Here is a 17,636-nt window from a genome sequence, read left to right on the forward strand (position 1 = left end):
ATTGGATTTGTGCTATGGATAGCCCTTGGGAGATTGTGCTATTGGATGAATATAGTGTGGATTGGTCTTGTGTAACCTTAGGGGATGATGAAATGGTGGATAGATGTGGTTGATTTGGACTTTGGCTGAAAGGGATTTGATTTTGGTTGAAAGGAGTATGATTTTGGTTGAAAGAGGTTTGATTTTGGTTGAATGAGTTTTGACTTGGAATTTGTTTGAATGGGGTTTGATTTTGGTTGAAAGAGGTTTGATTTTCATTGAAAGGAGTTTGATTTTGGTTGAAAGAGGTTTGATTTTGGTTGAATGAGTTTTGACTTGTATTTTGTTTGAATGGGGTTTGATTTTGGTTGAAACAGGTACTTTGAATGTTGGGTTGATATGATTGGTATGATTGATATGTTGGGTTGAAATAAGGTTGACATGACTCTAATGTTGGTTGAGCTGTGGTAGGAATGATTTTGTTAAAGAATAAAGGTTGGCATGCTTGAATGGTCTCACAAGAAGAATAAGGTTGGCCTAATAATGATTCCCTCATGGTTATCACTTCCCTCATCATATTTTCTAACCAACCCCTATGGTTGCTAGGACTAGTCATGTCTCTCATTTGTTGTTGCAAAGTATTGATTTGTTGAGCTAATGTTTCTATAGATGGAGATGGAATAGGAATGGAAGAGATGAATTCTTCACCTTCCCTACAAAATGCATAACACCAATCCATGATGTTTTCTTGATTGGTTTGAACCTAAGATCACAACATGTAAGATTTTTCTTCATTTCTAGAATGTTGCAAAAGTTTCATTTGATGTTGATATTGACAAGCTTGTTTGTTGTAGGGTTTTGGTCTTGTTGATATTGAAAATTGACTTTGTTGAGGGTTTGATCTTGTTGATATTGAAAATTGACTTTGTTGAGGGATTTGATCTTGTTGATATTGAAAATTGACTTTGTTGAGGGATTTGATCTTGTTGATGTTTTTGACAAAACTTTGGTTGAGATTCCACTTTGTTTAATTTGGTATTTTCTAAAATGTTTGAACTTGGTGAAATGTAGAAAAGGACACAACAGACACACCAAAAAGAATAAAACCATGAAAAGAATACTTATTTAAGGAACTTTTTTCAAATTCCCATGAATGTTGGAATCTTTTTCAAGACCCCATTTTGTTTTCTCTATTTTTGGGTAATTCAATATCACATCAGGAAGACTCTCCTAAGGTCAAAAGGTCACAAGTATTATCACAGCCCACATCTAGATACACTGTCAGCTCAAACATCCCTGTCACACCCTAGGTGTGCCCGTTTTTTTGCCTTTTTCCATAAATTAAATCAAAGAAGATTGCTCCTCAATTGGTCTGTTATCCTAGGAGATTTATGGTGAGTATCTTAGGGGCGAATTCTTCTACACCCTTGCATTGTGATAAAACAAGTGTATGGTTGCCAACTTAGCTTGGCTTCTAATTTCTATGGTATTTAGATAGGGTTTCATTCGAGTGGTCACAATCAGCAGCGTTTTACACTCTGTTGAGGGAGGTCTCCTAGCCTGTAGAGGTTACGCTCTACATATTTTAATGTGTCGTATAGGCACTGAGGGAGGCATAATGTTGTTGTGACAACATGTAACACTCGTCGCACATTATTTTCATCACATATGCATATGAATAAAGTGGCTTGGATTACTTGTCTTTAGCCATTGGCCACTTAGGTCGTTCCCCTCTCACCGGCCTTAATGGCGCCCTAAGGGAAACTCGGGAGGGCAGGCATTCTAAAGGATTTAATTGCAAAAAATAAAGGAAAGCATGAAGGAAGAGAGTTGTTTTTTGATCACCCATTGAAGGGGAGAGCATAATACCTATCCCTTCAAAGACACGAAAAACAAATTTCTTTTTTAACTTTCCATTGCAATGATTTTTTATTCTAAGTGGAGATGTTGCTCCACACAGACATGGTGTTCATTTTAACCCGCATAGCAATGATGAAAGTTGTATTGTTCTTTATTTAAAGCACCAAAAAGAAGTGTTTCTAAGCTACCCCTACAGAAAAAGAATAATGTTAGTCAACATGTGGTGGGCTATCCAGCCTAATCTTCCAATTACAGAGTTCTGTCATTTTACAGACAGAAAGATATTTTGGTAAAAACCAGAACTGTAATAGAACAGAAAATGAAAAACTGAATCTATCAAATGTGACTTACCTACAAAGCAAATGTGAACTGATATCATATCAAGTGCGAAATGATATATCATCAATTGTGAATTACTGTATGATAAATTGTGATATGATGACTGATCAATTGCGACATGATATGAGATCAATTGCTCACTTTTTTTTTCTTTTTCTTTTTTTTAGATTTTTGAATTTTTTTTAATAAAAAAACAAAAGAAAAAGATAGAAGATAGAAGGGTTATTCTACAATGATATTGTCCCACACCACACGAGCCATAACATCAATTTTGTCGAAGAATTTGTACTTGGTTAAGAAATGGTGGATGGTCCTGTGATATTGAGCAATCTCCTCTTTTTCTTTGATTTCACGGAGCTCCCTTTATGCCTTTAAGATTCTTTGATATGTCCTTTGTTGTCTCCTATGTTGTTTTGCCTTCCTTGCTCCTGAAATTCTGAAAGTTGTTCCTGCCATTGGATTAAATACATATTATATGCAGAAATTGAAATTTCTAGAATTTGATAAAATTTCTGGGTTAGATGCATACGATTAAATAATGAAGAAACAACACAATACTTTTAGAATTTGCAACCCCCTAAGGAAATTATGAGATAGTTTTGCAATTGTGGTGCATTGACTAATCAATTGTGATATAATATTGGCAAATGCAAATTTCTACATAGGCAATTGTGATATGAGTAAAAAAAAAAAAATTTATTTTAGATTTAGACAGAAGGAAAAGACAAAAGATAGAAGTTTTCTCTCTTTTTGATATTATTTTTCCTCGTCTTAGCACCTGCAATCTCAAAATTTAGCATGATTCACGTCGGGTTCACCATTGTTTCTATGCCTAAATGTCATGAATGTATTAAGCTAATTAGAAATAAGAACGAATCACCAATTCTCAACTAATTAACAAACATCAAACATAATCAATGAATATCAATACGAAATAAGGAATAAATTCAAATAAGAACTCCCACATTCTACATTTTTGCTTCCATTGTGCTTCTCCAATTTGAGTGGTTGGTGGCTCTCAGGTATTACATCAATTTTCTGCATACAAATGTTTTGAAGACTCTGATTTTTGTGATTCTAGACTGAATTGAGAAAATAGGTTGAATTTATAGATTTTCAACACAAAGGGGGTGAGAAATAGAACCCAAGTGTTGATTAATAGATAGCTGATTTAGATTGATCAGTGAACTTAATTGATTGATTTGTTAACTTAATTTACTGAGGAGTGAACTGAATGGATTGAAGAGTGAATTGAATTGATGGATTAGTCAACTCACTCGATTGATTAGTGAATTGAATAGATTGGGGAGATGACTGAATTGATTGATTAGAAGACTAAATTGATTTTGAGTTTAAAATGATGATTGATGAGTTAACTAAGTCAACCGATATGATCAATCAGTTATGATTTTAGCATGTGTTGTAGGAATTTGAAATTGAATTTTATTTTCATTTTCAATTTGGATTTGAATCTGATCATTCGAATGTTGAAATGCACATGAAATTAACTGAAATTCAGATTTGGGGAAAATGTGAATTTGGAAATATGAAATTAGATGAAATGAAGTGAAATTCGAATTTGGGAGAAATGAAATGAAATTGGATGGAATTAATTGGAATTGTAATTTGGGGAATTGGAGGAATTTAGTTAATTAATTTAAATGAAATTATTTAAACTTAGGAAATAGAATTAATTAAATAATAAAGATTATTTAACTAAGGAAAATGTTAGAATTAATTAAATAATTGATATTTAATTAATAATTGAGATAGGGTTAACTGATTAAAATAATTTGAGAATAGAAAGAGAATAATTATAAGTGTTGAAAGGTGATGATTAGAAGAAATAGTTAATTTAATCAAATAATTAAAGAGTTACTTAATTAAATAGATGAATAATTAGTGTAGAATTAATGAGACATTTTTAGGTGTCTACAGAAAGATTAGAACTGGATGGAGAAGTGAGATAAGATGAAAGATTAGAATTGGATGGAGAAGTGAGATAAGATTGTGATGTGACTTGGAGATCCGTCTCATCGGGTTGATCAACCATACCCTTGTCATCATCAACATAGGATGAAGTGGAAGAAAATGAGGGATGACCATACTCATCATAGTAGGATTGAGACATGACTTGGACATCTGTGTCATCAGGCTGATCAACCATACCCTTGTCATCATTGACATAGGGTGAAGTGGAAGAAAATGAAGGATGACCAAACTCATCATAATAAAATTGCAACATGATGATTAGTTGATGAGTTGGAGAGATGAAAGATGAGAATGGACAATAGACCAAAGACCGAGATGAGATGGGGACTGAATTTGAAGAAGTTGGAAAGAGGATGAAATTTGATGTTCAATTTTAGATATTTGATGCTCAACCTCTGACTTAGGAAGAAGGAAATGATGACACAAATTGGGAGACAAGATATGATGATGGACGATAATCCTGATGCTGGGAGATGTAAGACATAAAGTGATCTAACTGAAAATTCAGCCACGTCTAGATGCAAAAGGGACACAATGACCGAATGTTGCGTGAAGCCAAGAACCAAAGGATATTAATCGAACTAGAATCTAGAGACTCGTAGACATCATAACGCCTAGACCAATGACATCTAGTACCAGAGAAATACACAGATAAAGATATCAACTGCTGATAATCCAAGGATTTCTACCACAATGCGGATAACATAACAACAGTGTAACAACATCGAAAGACCAAGATCATAAAAAGATAGATCCTGAAAGCTAGTAGATCAAGCAGTTTCTAAGACAATGTGGACAACATAACAACAATGCTACGACTTCTAAGGATAAGACCACAAAAGAACATAACGACAGTGTAACAACATCTAAGACCAAGACCATGAAAGATAAGTGTAAACTGCCGATAGATCAAGAAGTGTATAAAGTAATGCGGACAACATAACGACAACACACTGACATCTAAGACCAAGATCACAAATACTAACAACTAACGAGTCAAAGAAAATCTAACGCTAAACGAACAAAATTCTGACAACGTAACAACGTCTAAGACCAAAATCAAAGAGATAATTGATAGCTGAAGAGTCAAGTAGTTTCTAAGGCAGCGTAGACATCATAACAACAACTTAATGATGTCTAAGACTGAAATCATCAAAGATAGACTCTAACTGTTGGGAAAATGTAAGATTGTAAATCAATGAAACAAAAATCCCACAACATAACGAGACTAACTGACAAATCGTGACAAGATAAAAGCCAACTTGCTATAATAGTCCACAAACCCACCGAAACGAGATGCAAACCCACTAGAACAAAATGCAATCCACTAAAACAAGATGGGCAATACTAAAAAATGTTTGGACAGCATAACGACACCAAAAATGCAAACTCGTTGTTTCAGGACTCAAACCCGTTGTTTCAGGGTGCAAACCTGCTAGAACAAGACTTAAAAACAACAAGACGCGAACCCCCTAGAACAAGATGCAAACCCGCTAGAACAAAGAGAAAACCTGTTGGTTGAGAAAATGACAATGATTGTGCTAAGTATGTGAATTTCGACTCAAAGTTGATAGCATTCCCGCTAGCACAAGACCACAAACCCACTAGAACTGACTTCAAACTTGCTAGACTGGTATTTTGACAAAAGACTTGACACCAAAAACATCAAGCATGAATATCTGACCATAAAACAGATAAAACCAGTTAAGTACAACCGAATGGATAGTCAAATGACGGTATGTGTTAAATCTCCTTGCCTAGAATACCACATCCAATCGGATAGATAGAAGTTTGACAGCATTGGCTCCACCCTTGACACACACTTCTCGGGCATGCCAAGCTTCGAATTCTTGGTTAATCACTTCCCATTGAATTTTATATCTTGAATTGGGGGTACATTAGGAGTTTCTTCGGTGTGCATGTATCACAACACTTGATTTAACACATAGAAAGACTTTTGGATACTAAAGAACAATTGGCTCGTAGTGGGGGAACTTTCTGGGTGAATTAGGTAGTCATACATTTGGTGGTTAGCTCATTTAAGAGATATCCCAGCTTGTAGAACACAAATTTTATGCATCTACCACACAAGCACCAGGAGATTTTGACTTGCATCAAGACCACAAAGGTATTTGCTTAATGATACTGAGGGAAACCATCGGTATAACACAACATTACTGGTTGATTTATAGCTTTCACTAAAATCACAAATATTTCTATAGCGGACTAAAAGAAAGTATCGCTTGGGTCGTTCTCCCCTCACCCGGCCTTATAGGCTACTCGAGGGGACAAGCCCTCCTACTTAGAAAGTAAAATCGAGTGTCGCTAACGCTTTTTTCTTACACCTACGACCATGAGAGCTAGAGGGAGAGGATAGTGTGTGTTAGCAGTAGGATCACTCTACAGATGCACAAGTGTACAGGACACAAACGATATGGGGTTCATTCCTTGACTTGAATTAAAGTGTGCCTAATTACTTAAAAGACACAACATGTCCATTCCCTTAATTGAATTGAAGTGTGCCTAATTATGCAATAAGACACAAAATAAAGAAGGAAATGTAACAAATGAAATGAGCAAATTTGTTTTGATGAAACCCCACTTTCTTAGCATTCCCGCATGCAAAATGTTAGTGTTTAAGCACTTAGGGGTCTTCTTATAGCTTGAAATGCTGCAAAAATGTTAGTAAAACCATCCAACAACACACAAATTAGTTGATTAGTACTAAAATAACATGCTGGAAAATCATATAAATGATAATTAGCGATCTCGCTACAGTGTGGCGCAAACCTGTTGTTTTAAGTGAACCTGGCGTTTTAAGGCACAAACCTGTTGTTTTAAGCGAACCAGTTGTTTTAAGGCGCAAACCTGTTGTTTCAGGGCGCAAACCCGTTGTTTCAGGGAGAAAACCCATTGGTTTAAGCGAACCCACTGGTTGTCTAAAAACGCATTCTCGAAGTTTATCTAAAATACTAATACACAAGTTAGTTGATTAGTACCAAAAATAACGTTCGATAAAATCATGTAAATGATAATTAGCGATCCCGCTACTATGTGGCGCGAACCCGCTGGTGCAAGATAGCGAACCTGCTAGATCAGGGCGCAAACCCTTTGTTTCACAGACAGAAGCCAATTATCATTTATAAAAAACTCGAAACTTAAAAGAAAATTTTACATTTTGTACAAAAGTGATGATGGTGATCCCGCGGTCGTATGAAAATGATATTAGCGAACCTGTGGTTTTAGGGTGCAAACCCGCGATTTCAAGGCGCAAACCCACAGTTTCAGGGTGCGAACCCACTATTTCGTGAAATCATAGGATTGAGAAAATAGACTTCTACCTAGGCGGAAATCAACTTGTAGATCTTCTTTTTTACCTGCAAGTGCTCAAAATTTGCAATAAATTCACTCAAACAACAAAAAACATTAAATGACCCGTAAAGTGGGTCCCACCGGGCGTTCTAGAAATGTGTGAGGGAAAATGTGCATGAGAATACAAAGGATAAAATATAAATTAATTAACCAAAACAAGCCATTAAACTCAACACTTCAAGATCGAAATGGTAAAATCAAAGCAAAAACACAAACAAAAGCTCTGCAAACCCCAAATGCTTGCTTCAATTTGATTATTTCACGATTAGATGTGTGTTCATGACGTTGATTCAAATGCTTGATTGTGCTCCATGATTTGATGAAGATGCTAATGCAAATGATAATGGATGTGTGAGTGTGAGTAGTGATTTTGATAGAGTAACAATGCGTTGAATGAATAGTGGATTTTAGAGGATTTAGTCTAAAAATAAGGGATTATATAGAAGATGAGAGGAAGGGGAGGGGGTGTGAAGAGGAGATACTTGTCCTCCAAAAGAGGACAAGTGGATCAACAAGAGGGAAGAGGAATGACATGTGTCCATGAGGACACATGTCTATTCTAGGTAAAGCCACCCAAAAATAGGACATTTTCCCCAAAAAGGGGGAAAAGAGGTTAGGATGTGCACATATGGAGGAGATGGGATAGGATAGGGTTGGTTGGGAGGTTTGGAGAGTGACTAGGTTGGGGGAGGTTAGGATAGATAGGGTTGGTTGGAGCCCTAGGGTTAGGACAAGGGTTAGATTAGGTGGGGGGTTAAGGTTAGAAGCAATGTGCTCAAATAGGATTTGAGTCTAATTAATTAATTGAATCAATTAATCTATGGGGGTTTTGGGAAAAGGGATATTTAATTAATTAAAGGTAATTAATCAAATGGGATGGAAGAACAAGGATAATTAATTAATTAGATTAATTAATTAGGAGGATAGGATAATTAGATTAATTAATTAGGAGGATGGGAAATTCAATTAATTAGATTAATTAATTAGGAGGATAGGATAATTAATTAATTGGAAGAAAGGGACTTTAAATTTGATTAAATTAATTAGCCAAATTTAGGGGTCTACAGAATCATTATCATTATGCATTCATTGGGATCTTACAAGATGATTTAGTACAGGGCGGCGAATCATAAAATATGGTTACTATTAATGATTTAGTATACTATTTATGAAAAATTTAGTCTCACATACACCCTTATACAATGTAGGATATAGACATGTCAACATCATGGTTTAGTAGATGAATGTGCAATGAGACCATCTGGTTCTACTAAGTGACCTCCCACTTGAGCTATAGCTACTATTAATTGTGCTCTAAATGAGTCCATAATCCATGATTGGAGAGGGTGTCACCTCCCATGCGTGCAATCATTATCATTATACATGCATTGGGAGCTTACAAGATGATTTAGTATAGGGTGTTGAATCATATAATATGGTTACTATTAATGATTTAGTATACTATTTATTTGGTGAATGGTGACCACATGTTTATTATTAATGTATAGCATATATTTACAATTTTTACTTAAACTTTTAACATGCAAATTATTTTTTATCAAAGAATTGAATTGAAAACATGCAATTATTTTATAGTTCTGGGTCTAGACTCACAAGGTGGTATGTGATCCACCATATTCCACTAATTTGTTTATAGTCCATCTATGTCATAAGTAATTTTTTAAGATATCACAATTAATCAATAGTTAGTTTATATAAAAAATGATATTGAATATCCAATTTTATTTTTTTTGTTGAATAGGAGGGCATTACACCATTATCCAACATGCTTGTTGGCAGTCTTAGCTATGACATTAAATTTATCGAGGTATATAATTTAGTACATTTAAAAAATAGTCTACAAAATTTAATCCTATTATTTATGTGTACTTGCTCGTTTTCTAGTCAAATCTAATATTTGCTTAGTTGATGAGTTCACTTGTCACATCTTTTAGTATATGAAAAAAAATATGGCGATGTTACTTGCTACTATCTCATCATCAATTTCTCATTATGTTTTTTTTTAAAAATTGATCAATATCTTTAGGTATTTCCAAATAATTGATATAGGCCACTTCTATTATGCTATAGATTTATACTAGCACCCCAATCCAAGGACTGTCACATCTTGAGAGAGAGGAAACACGGAGTAGAGAGCTAAGGATGTGAGAGAGAGGTACAGAGATAGGTCTATAATTTTGGAGAGAGGAGAGAGAGTGAGATAGAGATGTAGGTGAGATAAAAGTAGAGACAGAGGGAGGGAGAGGTAGGTAGAGAGAGTGAGAGGGGAGATAAAGAGAATGATTGAGGAGATAGATGGATATAAAGAGAGGGATAAGGGAGATAGAAACAAGTAGAGAAATATGGATAGGTAGAGTGTGAGAGAGAGGGAAGGAGGGATGGGTAGAGAGAGAGAGAGAGAGAGAGAGAGAGAGAGAGAGAGAGAGAGAGAGAGAGAGAGAGAGAGAGAGAAATCAACGTTTTATTAATTATTCTATCGAAAAAATACATCAATGAAAGCAAGAAAACAAGAAGTAATTTCGATCATGGACTAACCATAGAGTTCAACTACACTAAAGTGTCCATTTCTAATATTAAAGACAACTAACAACAAAAAGATTGACAAGCCAAATAATTGCCAACTAATAAGAGTGACAATATCAATATTCATAAATGAATTTCTTAATTGTTTGAAGAACATATTTTTTATATTTTTATAATTGAAAAAAATTATACAATCTATGTCAAGTAATAATTACAAAGACAACATTAGATTTGATAAGAGAACCTTACATTGAGAATCTATAACTATTCCAACTCTTTAGCAAGAATGTTAACATTACTATTCATAGTTGGTCATTTAAATAATTGTTTCATAAATATTTATGATATATTAACTTAATTTATACAATCTATACATTGATGTTGACATATCTTTGTTTACTTCAAAACAACATACCAATAAAATTAATGAAAAAGAGCAAACTTCAAATAACCATAAAAGAGCCTTAAATAAAAAATTCAATAGCTATTCAAACTCTTTAATAAAAAGATAGGTAGTATAATTAATATTCATGTCTAATCATTTAATTTATTGTTTAATGAAATATTACTCACCTTATACAATTTGTACCTTGACGTTAACATATCATCAGTTTACCTCAAAGCAATGTACCAATCAAATAATTAAAAAGCACTCGTACAACAATAATATAGTATCAAATTATGATTCTAGAACACAATACATTAAAAATCTAGAAATTTATTGTTTTGAAATAATATAGTTTTAATATAGTTGTAATACATTAAAAAGCACTCGTACAACAATAATATAGTTTTAATGTTTTGAAATTTATTTAATGATAAATATTTTTAAAATGTTGATATTTTAAAACAAATTATATATCTATTTTACCATCCTTAACAAATTATTTTAATCAATTCAGCTTACAGATAAAATGATTGTTAAGGAAAACAATAAATAATAATTTGCTTGATATTCATTTGGATTTGACAGTGTAGATTTTGTTGTCAAAATTTTGGATCAAAAACCATGATCCATCATCACTTGCTCTCTTGCTCTGATGATAGATCATGATGTTTGATCCAAAACATTGGCAACAACAAAATTCACACCTTCAAATCCAAAAGAATATCAAGCAAATTATTATGGACTTTGAAATTTTCATGAATTTAATTAAATAATAATTTAAAAAATTATAGAATATGCCCAACAAATTCATTAAATAAATAATTTATTTAAAATAAATATTTTTAATATATTAATAATTCAAAAAACTCATACAACTACCAACTGTCGGTTACGAATGAATGCTGCTAGATGACTTTGCTTATAACTCTACACATTACTTGTAATTATCAGTTCATTCTGTCTATATAAATTAATGATGTAACTACCAACCAAATTTAACACAAATATACATCACTCTCAACTTGGAATTGAAATCAAATTATTCGCAATTTGTTGGAACAGATTTATTAGAAATGGAATTGTTTTTGCTAGCTGTGAAATTACTTCAGATTGGCAGCTAAGATTTGTCTTATTCTAAATAGCTAAGATTTTTGTTTTTCACAATTTTTTCATTCAAATGATGGATCATATCATAGAGTGTGATAAGTTGATGCAAATAAACGATACACAGTTATCTATTATTGCTTCTGGATTTGATTGCATCAAATAAAGTCACGCAATCAAATTCAGAAGAAAAAAAATAGATTTATCATTATGAATTGTGAAAATCTGATCATTCTAATCGATACACAGTTATATCCAGAAACATAACATAATTTTTATGTTATTCTATAAAACTTTTCTTGTTTTGTTTCAATATAAAAAAATGCAGTAAAATCTTTAGTGGATTTATATAAAAATATCATTAAACGCTGAAAACTTAATGGCCGCCTTACTGTACTATTATCATCATTTAGATGCACAAATTCTGGTATGTAAGACAGAATAGAATGATGGGCTTCTATAATATATAACAGATTGATCTTCCAAATTTGGTTATGCACTGACAATAACTACTGCAATAGAGATACAAAATCAATGCCAAGTCCAGGCTATGTTACACTGGATTAATGGAACATCTGCAAAAGATGGTTGATGAATAGAAACAGTTGCATAATGAATCTTAATGTTGGGCTTCTCTGGATGGTTTTCTGATTTTGTATTTTAAATATCTGGGTTTGAAAGGATGGCCTCTAAGTATGGTTGCACTGAAAGACCATGCATTCAGACCTAAAGTTTTAAAGGACATTGATTCGATTCATTTCATTTCTTTCCCTTGTGCACTCTTTCTGTTGCATGCCAAATTAGACTCAGAGAAGTACAGGTGGAATGTCAATGGAGGAAATTAGAAATGGTGGTGATTTTCAGATCTAGAACGCTGCCTGACAAGTGGGATGAGAGATTGCACCACATCTGTCATGAAAGGGCGGTAATCTGCTTCTGGTTGGACACACATGGCTGCAATTGCAGCAACCTGCATTAATGGAATATAAGGTGAAATTATCCATTAAAAATGAATAAATCGAAATTAAGAATCCTAGCATAAAAAACCCTAGTTAATTACCTGGATTAATTCCTTGGAAGAGAACTGTCCTTGTAGTGCAGGATCAACCATTTCGAAAACCTTATCTCTATCTGTAAGACGAGGAAGAGCCTATTTCACATATGAAATAAATGATAATCAGAGTGATTACACATGATCATGGTAGTTGGGCTTGACCTTAACAAAATTCTAATGCTCACAAATGCTGCTTAAAAGTCTAAATTTTGAAAACTGAATCTTGAGGAGAATATTGACAATGAGATTTCAGAGTGACCATTGACAATGAGGTTTCATAATGAAAAGTGATGGATGACGCTTACCCAAGAGACAAGAATGCCTTGGCCAGGAGGCCTCTTCATATCTACAGGCACTCTGCCTGTTATAAGCTCTAAAAGCACAACCCCATAACTATAAACATCAGATTTTGTTGTCAAGTGTCCTGTCAAGACATACCTGCAAACATGTCAATAAGGTGAGATGTTGTCAATTTTTAGGTTATATTCATTTATAGTATACTCCAAATACTCCAAATATGATAGAATGAATGAATGGAGAGAATGAGTAGAACTCACTCTGGTGCAACATATCCTTGAGTTCCCAGCACGCGAGTTGATACATGGCCATTAATTTTATCAGAGCCCAGCCTAGCCAAACCAAAATCAGACACTTTGGCTTTGAAATTTTCATCCAGCAGAATGTTACTGGTTTTAAAGTCTCTATGTATAACAGGAGGTGTGACTATTTCATGAAGGTATTCAAGACTTCGAGCTGCATCAAGAGCTATTCTCAGTCGTCTTCCCCACCCTAGAACGGGAGGATTGCCTGCTGAACCTGGTTAACCATTCAAAATAATTTTTTCAATGAAAATGTGTTGCATGCAATTTTATAGAATGAAGACTGAAATCAAAATATAACAGATGTTCACTGCACTATGTTCTTCACCATACAAAATCACTACTAAATTAGGCAATTCTGTATCATCTTTCTATAGCTCCTGCTACAATTCTGCTGCATCAAAGTTTTGAATTACAAAAATTGTTTTCAACTTTTGCATACAAGAACTCGTCAGGAAAGCTGATACCCAGAATCCCTCCAATTAGATTTTATCAAATACATCTGCAATAGCATGGAAAGTAAATAAGCAAGAATATCCCTCCCTGCTTCGCCTGGGAAAGTTGAACATCTTAGATAATCAGGAGTGCCAACAAAGACATTGTTTAAAGGTGAGTAAGTAACAGGAATGCGATATACTTGGTGGGCTTAATCTCCAAGCCCTGGTTCTTTTTTTATGGATGGTTTTTGATTTAGATGTGTAATGGGTTGAGGCCCTTCCCCAGTCAACAAAAAACAAACAGATGTTGGTCGTGCTGGGTTATTTTAGGATGATAATAACCACGTAATCTTGTTGCAAAATTGATATGATTTTTCTGTTAAAGCATTAGATGATGCACTTATATTAAAAAAAAAACAGGAATAAAAGATATAAGTTTGTCATAATGTATCTCACCATCTGAGTAAAGATGGTCCTGCAAACTTCCATTGGGCATGTATGCATACACTAATAAACGTTGGTCTAGATCAGCACAGTAACCAATTAATTCAAGTAGGTATGGAGAATGGAGTCTGCTTAGGATGTCTACCTGCAAAATAATATAGCCATATTTCACAAAGTCGAGTCTTTGAAGCAGCAGTACATTGGAAATTCCTTATTCCAGATAAAAAAATAAAGATTTGTACCTCCACTCTAAATTCATGTTCCCCTTGCTTGCCATGTCTGTCAAGTTGTTTGATTGCTGCAACTCTGCCATCTGGTAGTATTCCTTTATAAACTGAGCCAAACCCTCCATGGCCAATCAAATTGGTTGAACTAAAGTTGTTAGTTGCAAAACGAAGTTGTCTATATGTAAAAACCTGTGCTCCTGTGTGTACTGTATTCACATGCATGGCAGAAAGAATGTGATCCCTGGAGCTTGCATCTGAGTCTGCTTCACCAAGAATTATCCCCATAATGAAAAACCCAATAATGCAAATGCACATCATCTTAAGCTATCATCACCTATAAATCGAAACATCTGGATGAAATTTTTTAACATTTGTGTTTGCTTGGACCAAAAAACAGGAAATAAAGATCCTCCTATGGCTCAGGATGCCTGGTGCTCTGGGCAACTGACCATGCTAAGACTATAGTGTAGCTTATGCAGCATATAATGTGCAACTAGTGTGCAAGAAGAAAAAATTGAGAATGAGAATGTGTTATATAAGAGCAAGTAATGAAGAATCAATGAATAAGGCTTTAAGATTTGAATACTGCAAATAGTTTGTTGAGTTTGAGGACTCAACAAGTAGGCAGAATCCACATTTAAGGAGCACAAATCGGCAAGGGTAGAATACATATGGCTTGCAATTTAACAGCTTAGGGTAAATGGAAGTTGGGTTTTGCAAAGATGAAATGCAGTCAAGCTGTAGTGACAACCAGAGGTAAATTGCAGCAAAGATTAGTTGGCATTGATGAAATATATATAACTTTAAATATTTTAATCTTATGATCGATTGAAGACATTGACTTATGGTAACAGCCAGATCAAAACTAGGTTTGAATGAATGGAAGATTTTAATGATGTCTATAAGAGCAAATGGCCTATAGGACCTTGATTTATCTTCATGCTATTTTCCATGTCAGACCTCCTACTGTTAATTTTGACAAAACATACGTGAATTTTTAACTGCAACTTTTTGTAGAGTTTCATTGATCGCCAAGGATCTTCCATAGACAAAATAAATATGTTATATTTATATAAGTATATTATTCATTGATAAGGTTCCAGAAAAAACTAGTATTGGTTGCTCTAATAGAAGTTAAGATTTAATCACCCCTACTTGTCAGTACAAGAAAGGCTAATGCTCTGTTTCTTAAGTTTACCTCTCTAGCATTCTAAACTAGCCTTGTACTTGAGTGTTTTCTTGAGCATTCTGAATATGAACCAGAGAAACTAAAAATATTACATCTTTAAAAAAAACTAACGCTCTCTTTCTGAAGTCGCCTAGCAATCTTATTTACCCCTGTATTAGAGCATTATGGTTGTAACCAGAGAAACCCTCTACATTTTAAAGCATAATCTCTTTCCTAGGTTTACCTTTCTAGCATTCTAGCCTACCCCTGAATTTGAGTGTTCTGTAGAGCATTGTTGATATAAACCAGAGAAACCAAAACAGAGAAAACATAATCAAATCAACATTAATGCTCTGTTTCTTAAGATTACCATTCTAGTCTGCTCTTAAAGTTGAGTGTTCTGTATAACCTTGCGGATATAAACCACAGAAATCTACAGAAAAAAACAATGGGAGGAAACAGGGAGCCTCGCAATCATCAAGAACTCTTCATACCCATGTAAAGAAAAACGAATCATTTGAGCAGTAAATCACCTCACCTGGTGTATTAGAAGGGCGGTAAACTTCACCACTTAAGGGCAATGCAGCTTCCATTCTTTTTTTGCGGCGTATGCAACCATAACAGCCGCCCCCAATTGCTAGCATTGTTACAGCCATGAGACCTAAAATGATTGCAGATATTAAAATGGGTCCATGTACCTCATTACTGGTATTTGGCTCTCTTTGCACTGTTAAAGATGCAACATTTGGAGCAGAAGATGGGATAAAATGTCCGATCTCACTCATCATCACTGGCACATTACATTAAATGTATTACAACGGAAACAAGCAGGCACAAATAGTTCAACCATACGGCCAAATCAAAGTTCAGGAATCCATATCCATAGCACAGTAAACGTGACAACAAGTGCTACGCAATATACGTAGTCAACACGCCGTTGGCCAGTCTAGAAGCTGCCATGCCATGATACATATCAAGGTCTAGGGAAGTAATTAGGACTGCAAGCTACTTTGATGGGAGACCCAAATTTAAGATTTGTTGAATGGTCAAATCAATAATTTAGCTTGGTGGGCATTGAGAAAGCAACCGTGAATACAGATCAGAAAGGCAAAACAATCACGTAATCCAGATGTGAAGAGACTTCCATGGGCGGCGAGTAGTTACAGCAATTAACTCCAGTTTCACTCCCTGCCTACTCAATAGACAGCTTGTCTGGAGAATTTATTGTTTAATGTCAGCACTTTGTGAGGGAGAGACATGAGCAAATCCGTAACGACTAAATTGGAGAATTTATTGCTTAATGTCAGCACTTTGTGGGGGAGAGAGATGGGAAAATCAACGACTAAATTGGAGAATTAATTGCTTAGTGGTGAGAATCATATATTAAATTTGATCAAATTTCAAGACCCAATTTTTAAATATTTGTGAATTTAAGTTCGCACTAGAGAATCTTAAGTTTTGGCACAAATCTGAATCTTTGAAAAGTTGCTCTTAAGCTGAAAAGCCTAGAAAAACGCACTGTTTAACGCTGATGTACTGTACTAACAAAACTAAAGCATCTAAGCTGCTAGACACCAGACTGGCATGTTAGAATTGAGAACTAAATACAACGGAATGCAAAATGACAGGTCCTCTACAGAAGCCTGGCTTAATTTCTCTGTTGAATATCTGAATTGACATGGCTTGTTCCCGCATAAATTCCTTTTTGAGTATGTTCCATTAAATTTACTGAGAGCAATATTTTGACTCGTTACCTTATGAGGTCATCTTGATGGGACAGATGATGGAAACTGAACTGGAGAATAAACCACGGGGGAGAGAGGATATGGAGGGATGTTAAATGAATTTATTCACACCATCCAATTAGATAGATGATTCTTAGTTTGGAGTTTGACAGATTTGATCTTTGTAGGTATTATTCTATTGGTCTATCATATTTCATCATCTATCATGATGAAGATAGCTAGAGAAAACAAAAATAGGGTTAGGGTTAGTTGGAAGGGACACCTATCACTATCCTTAAAAGGGTTATGTTTCTTGAGTTTTTTTAAATAAGTATAATTTTTTAATAATAATTTTACAATTAAATTTATAGTAGAATTAAAAACAATATTTTGATTAATATTTTT

The 17,636-nt window shown here is 34.3% G+C and overlaps 1 protein-coding gene across 2 annotated transcripts; it reads right to left on the bottom strand.

Moving 5' to 3' along the window:
- Nucleotides 1–12,010: 12,010 nt before the first annotated feature.
- LOC131047355 (probable serine/threonine-protein kinase PBL7) lies at nt 12,011–17,326 on the bottom strand. Of its 2 annotated transcripts, none has more exons than XM_057981237.2 (7): nt 16,046–17,325; nt 14,355–14,599; nt 14,125–14,257; nt 13,190–13,448; nt 12,938–13,070; nt 12,639–12,728; nt 12,011–12,548 (listed from the first exon to the last, which is right to left on the bottom strand). In XM_057981237.2, exons 1-7 carry the CDS (start codon nt 16,293–16,295, stop codon nt 12,420–12,422), a joined length of 1,239 nt encoding a protein of 412 aa, XP_057837220.2. In that variant the 5' UTR covers nt 16,296–17,325; the 3' UTR covers nt 12,011–12,419. The 2 variants fall into 2 exon arrangements, with proteins under 2 accessions (XP_057837220.2, XP_057837221.2); XM_057981238.2 differs by having other exon boundaries at nt 12,413–12,548; nt 12,639–12,709; nt 16,046–17,326.
- Nucleotides 17,327–17,636: the final 310 nt, after the last annotated feature.

Source organism: Cryptomeria japonica, chromosome 10, assembly GCF_030272615.1.
Source record: "Cryptomeria japonica chromosome 10, Sugi_1.0, whole genome shotgun sequence".
NCBI classification, from domain to species: Eukaryota; Viridiplantae; Streptophyta; class Pinopsida; order Cupressales; family Cupressaceae; genus Cryptomeria; species Cryptomeria japonica.

Excerpts from the sequence above, each read along its gene's own strand:
- LOC131047355 (XM_057981237.2), bottom strand. The coding sequence starts at position 16,295 with ATGATGAGTGAGATCGGACATTTTATCCCATCTTCTGCTCCAAATGTT. Across the intron at positions 13,071-13,189 it reads CAAGGATATGTTGCACCAGA|GTATGTCTTGACAGGACACT; the intron begins GTGAGTTCTACT and ends ACATGTTTGCAG. Across the intron at positions 12,729-12,937 it reads AAGGCATTCTTGTCTCTTGG|GCTCTTCCTCGTCTTACAGA; the intron begins GTAAGCGTCATC and ends TATGTGAAATAG.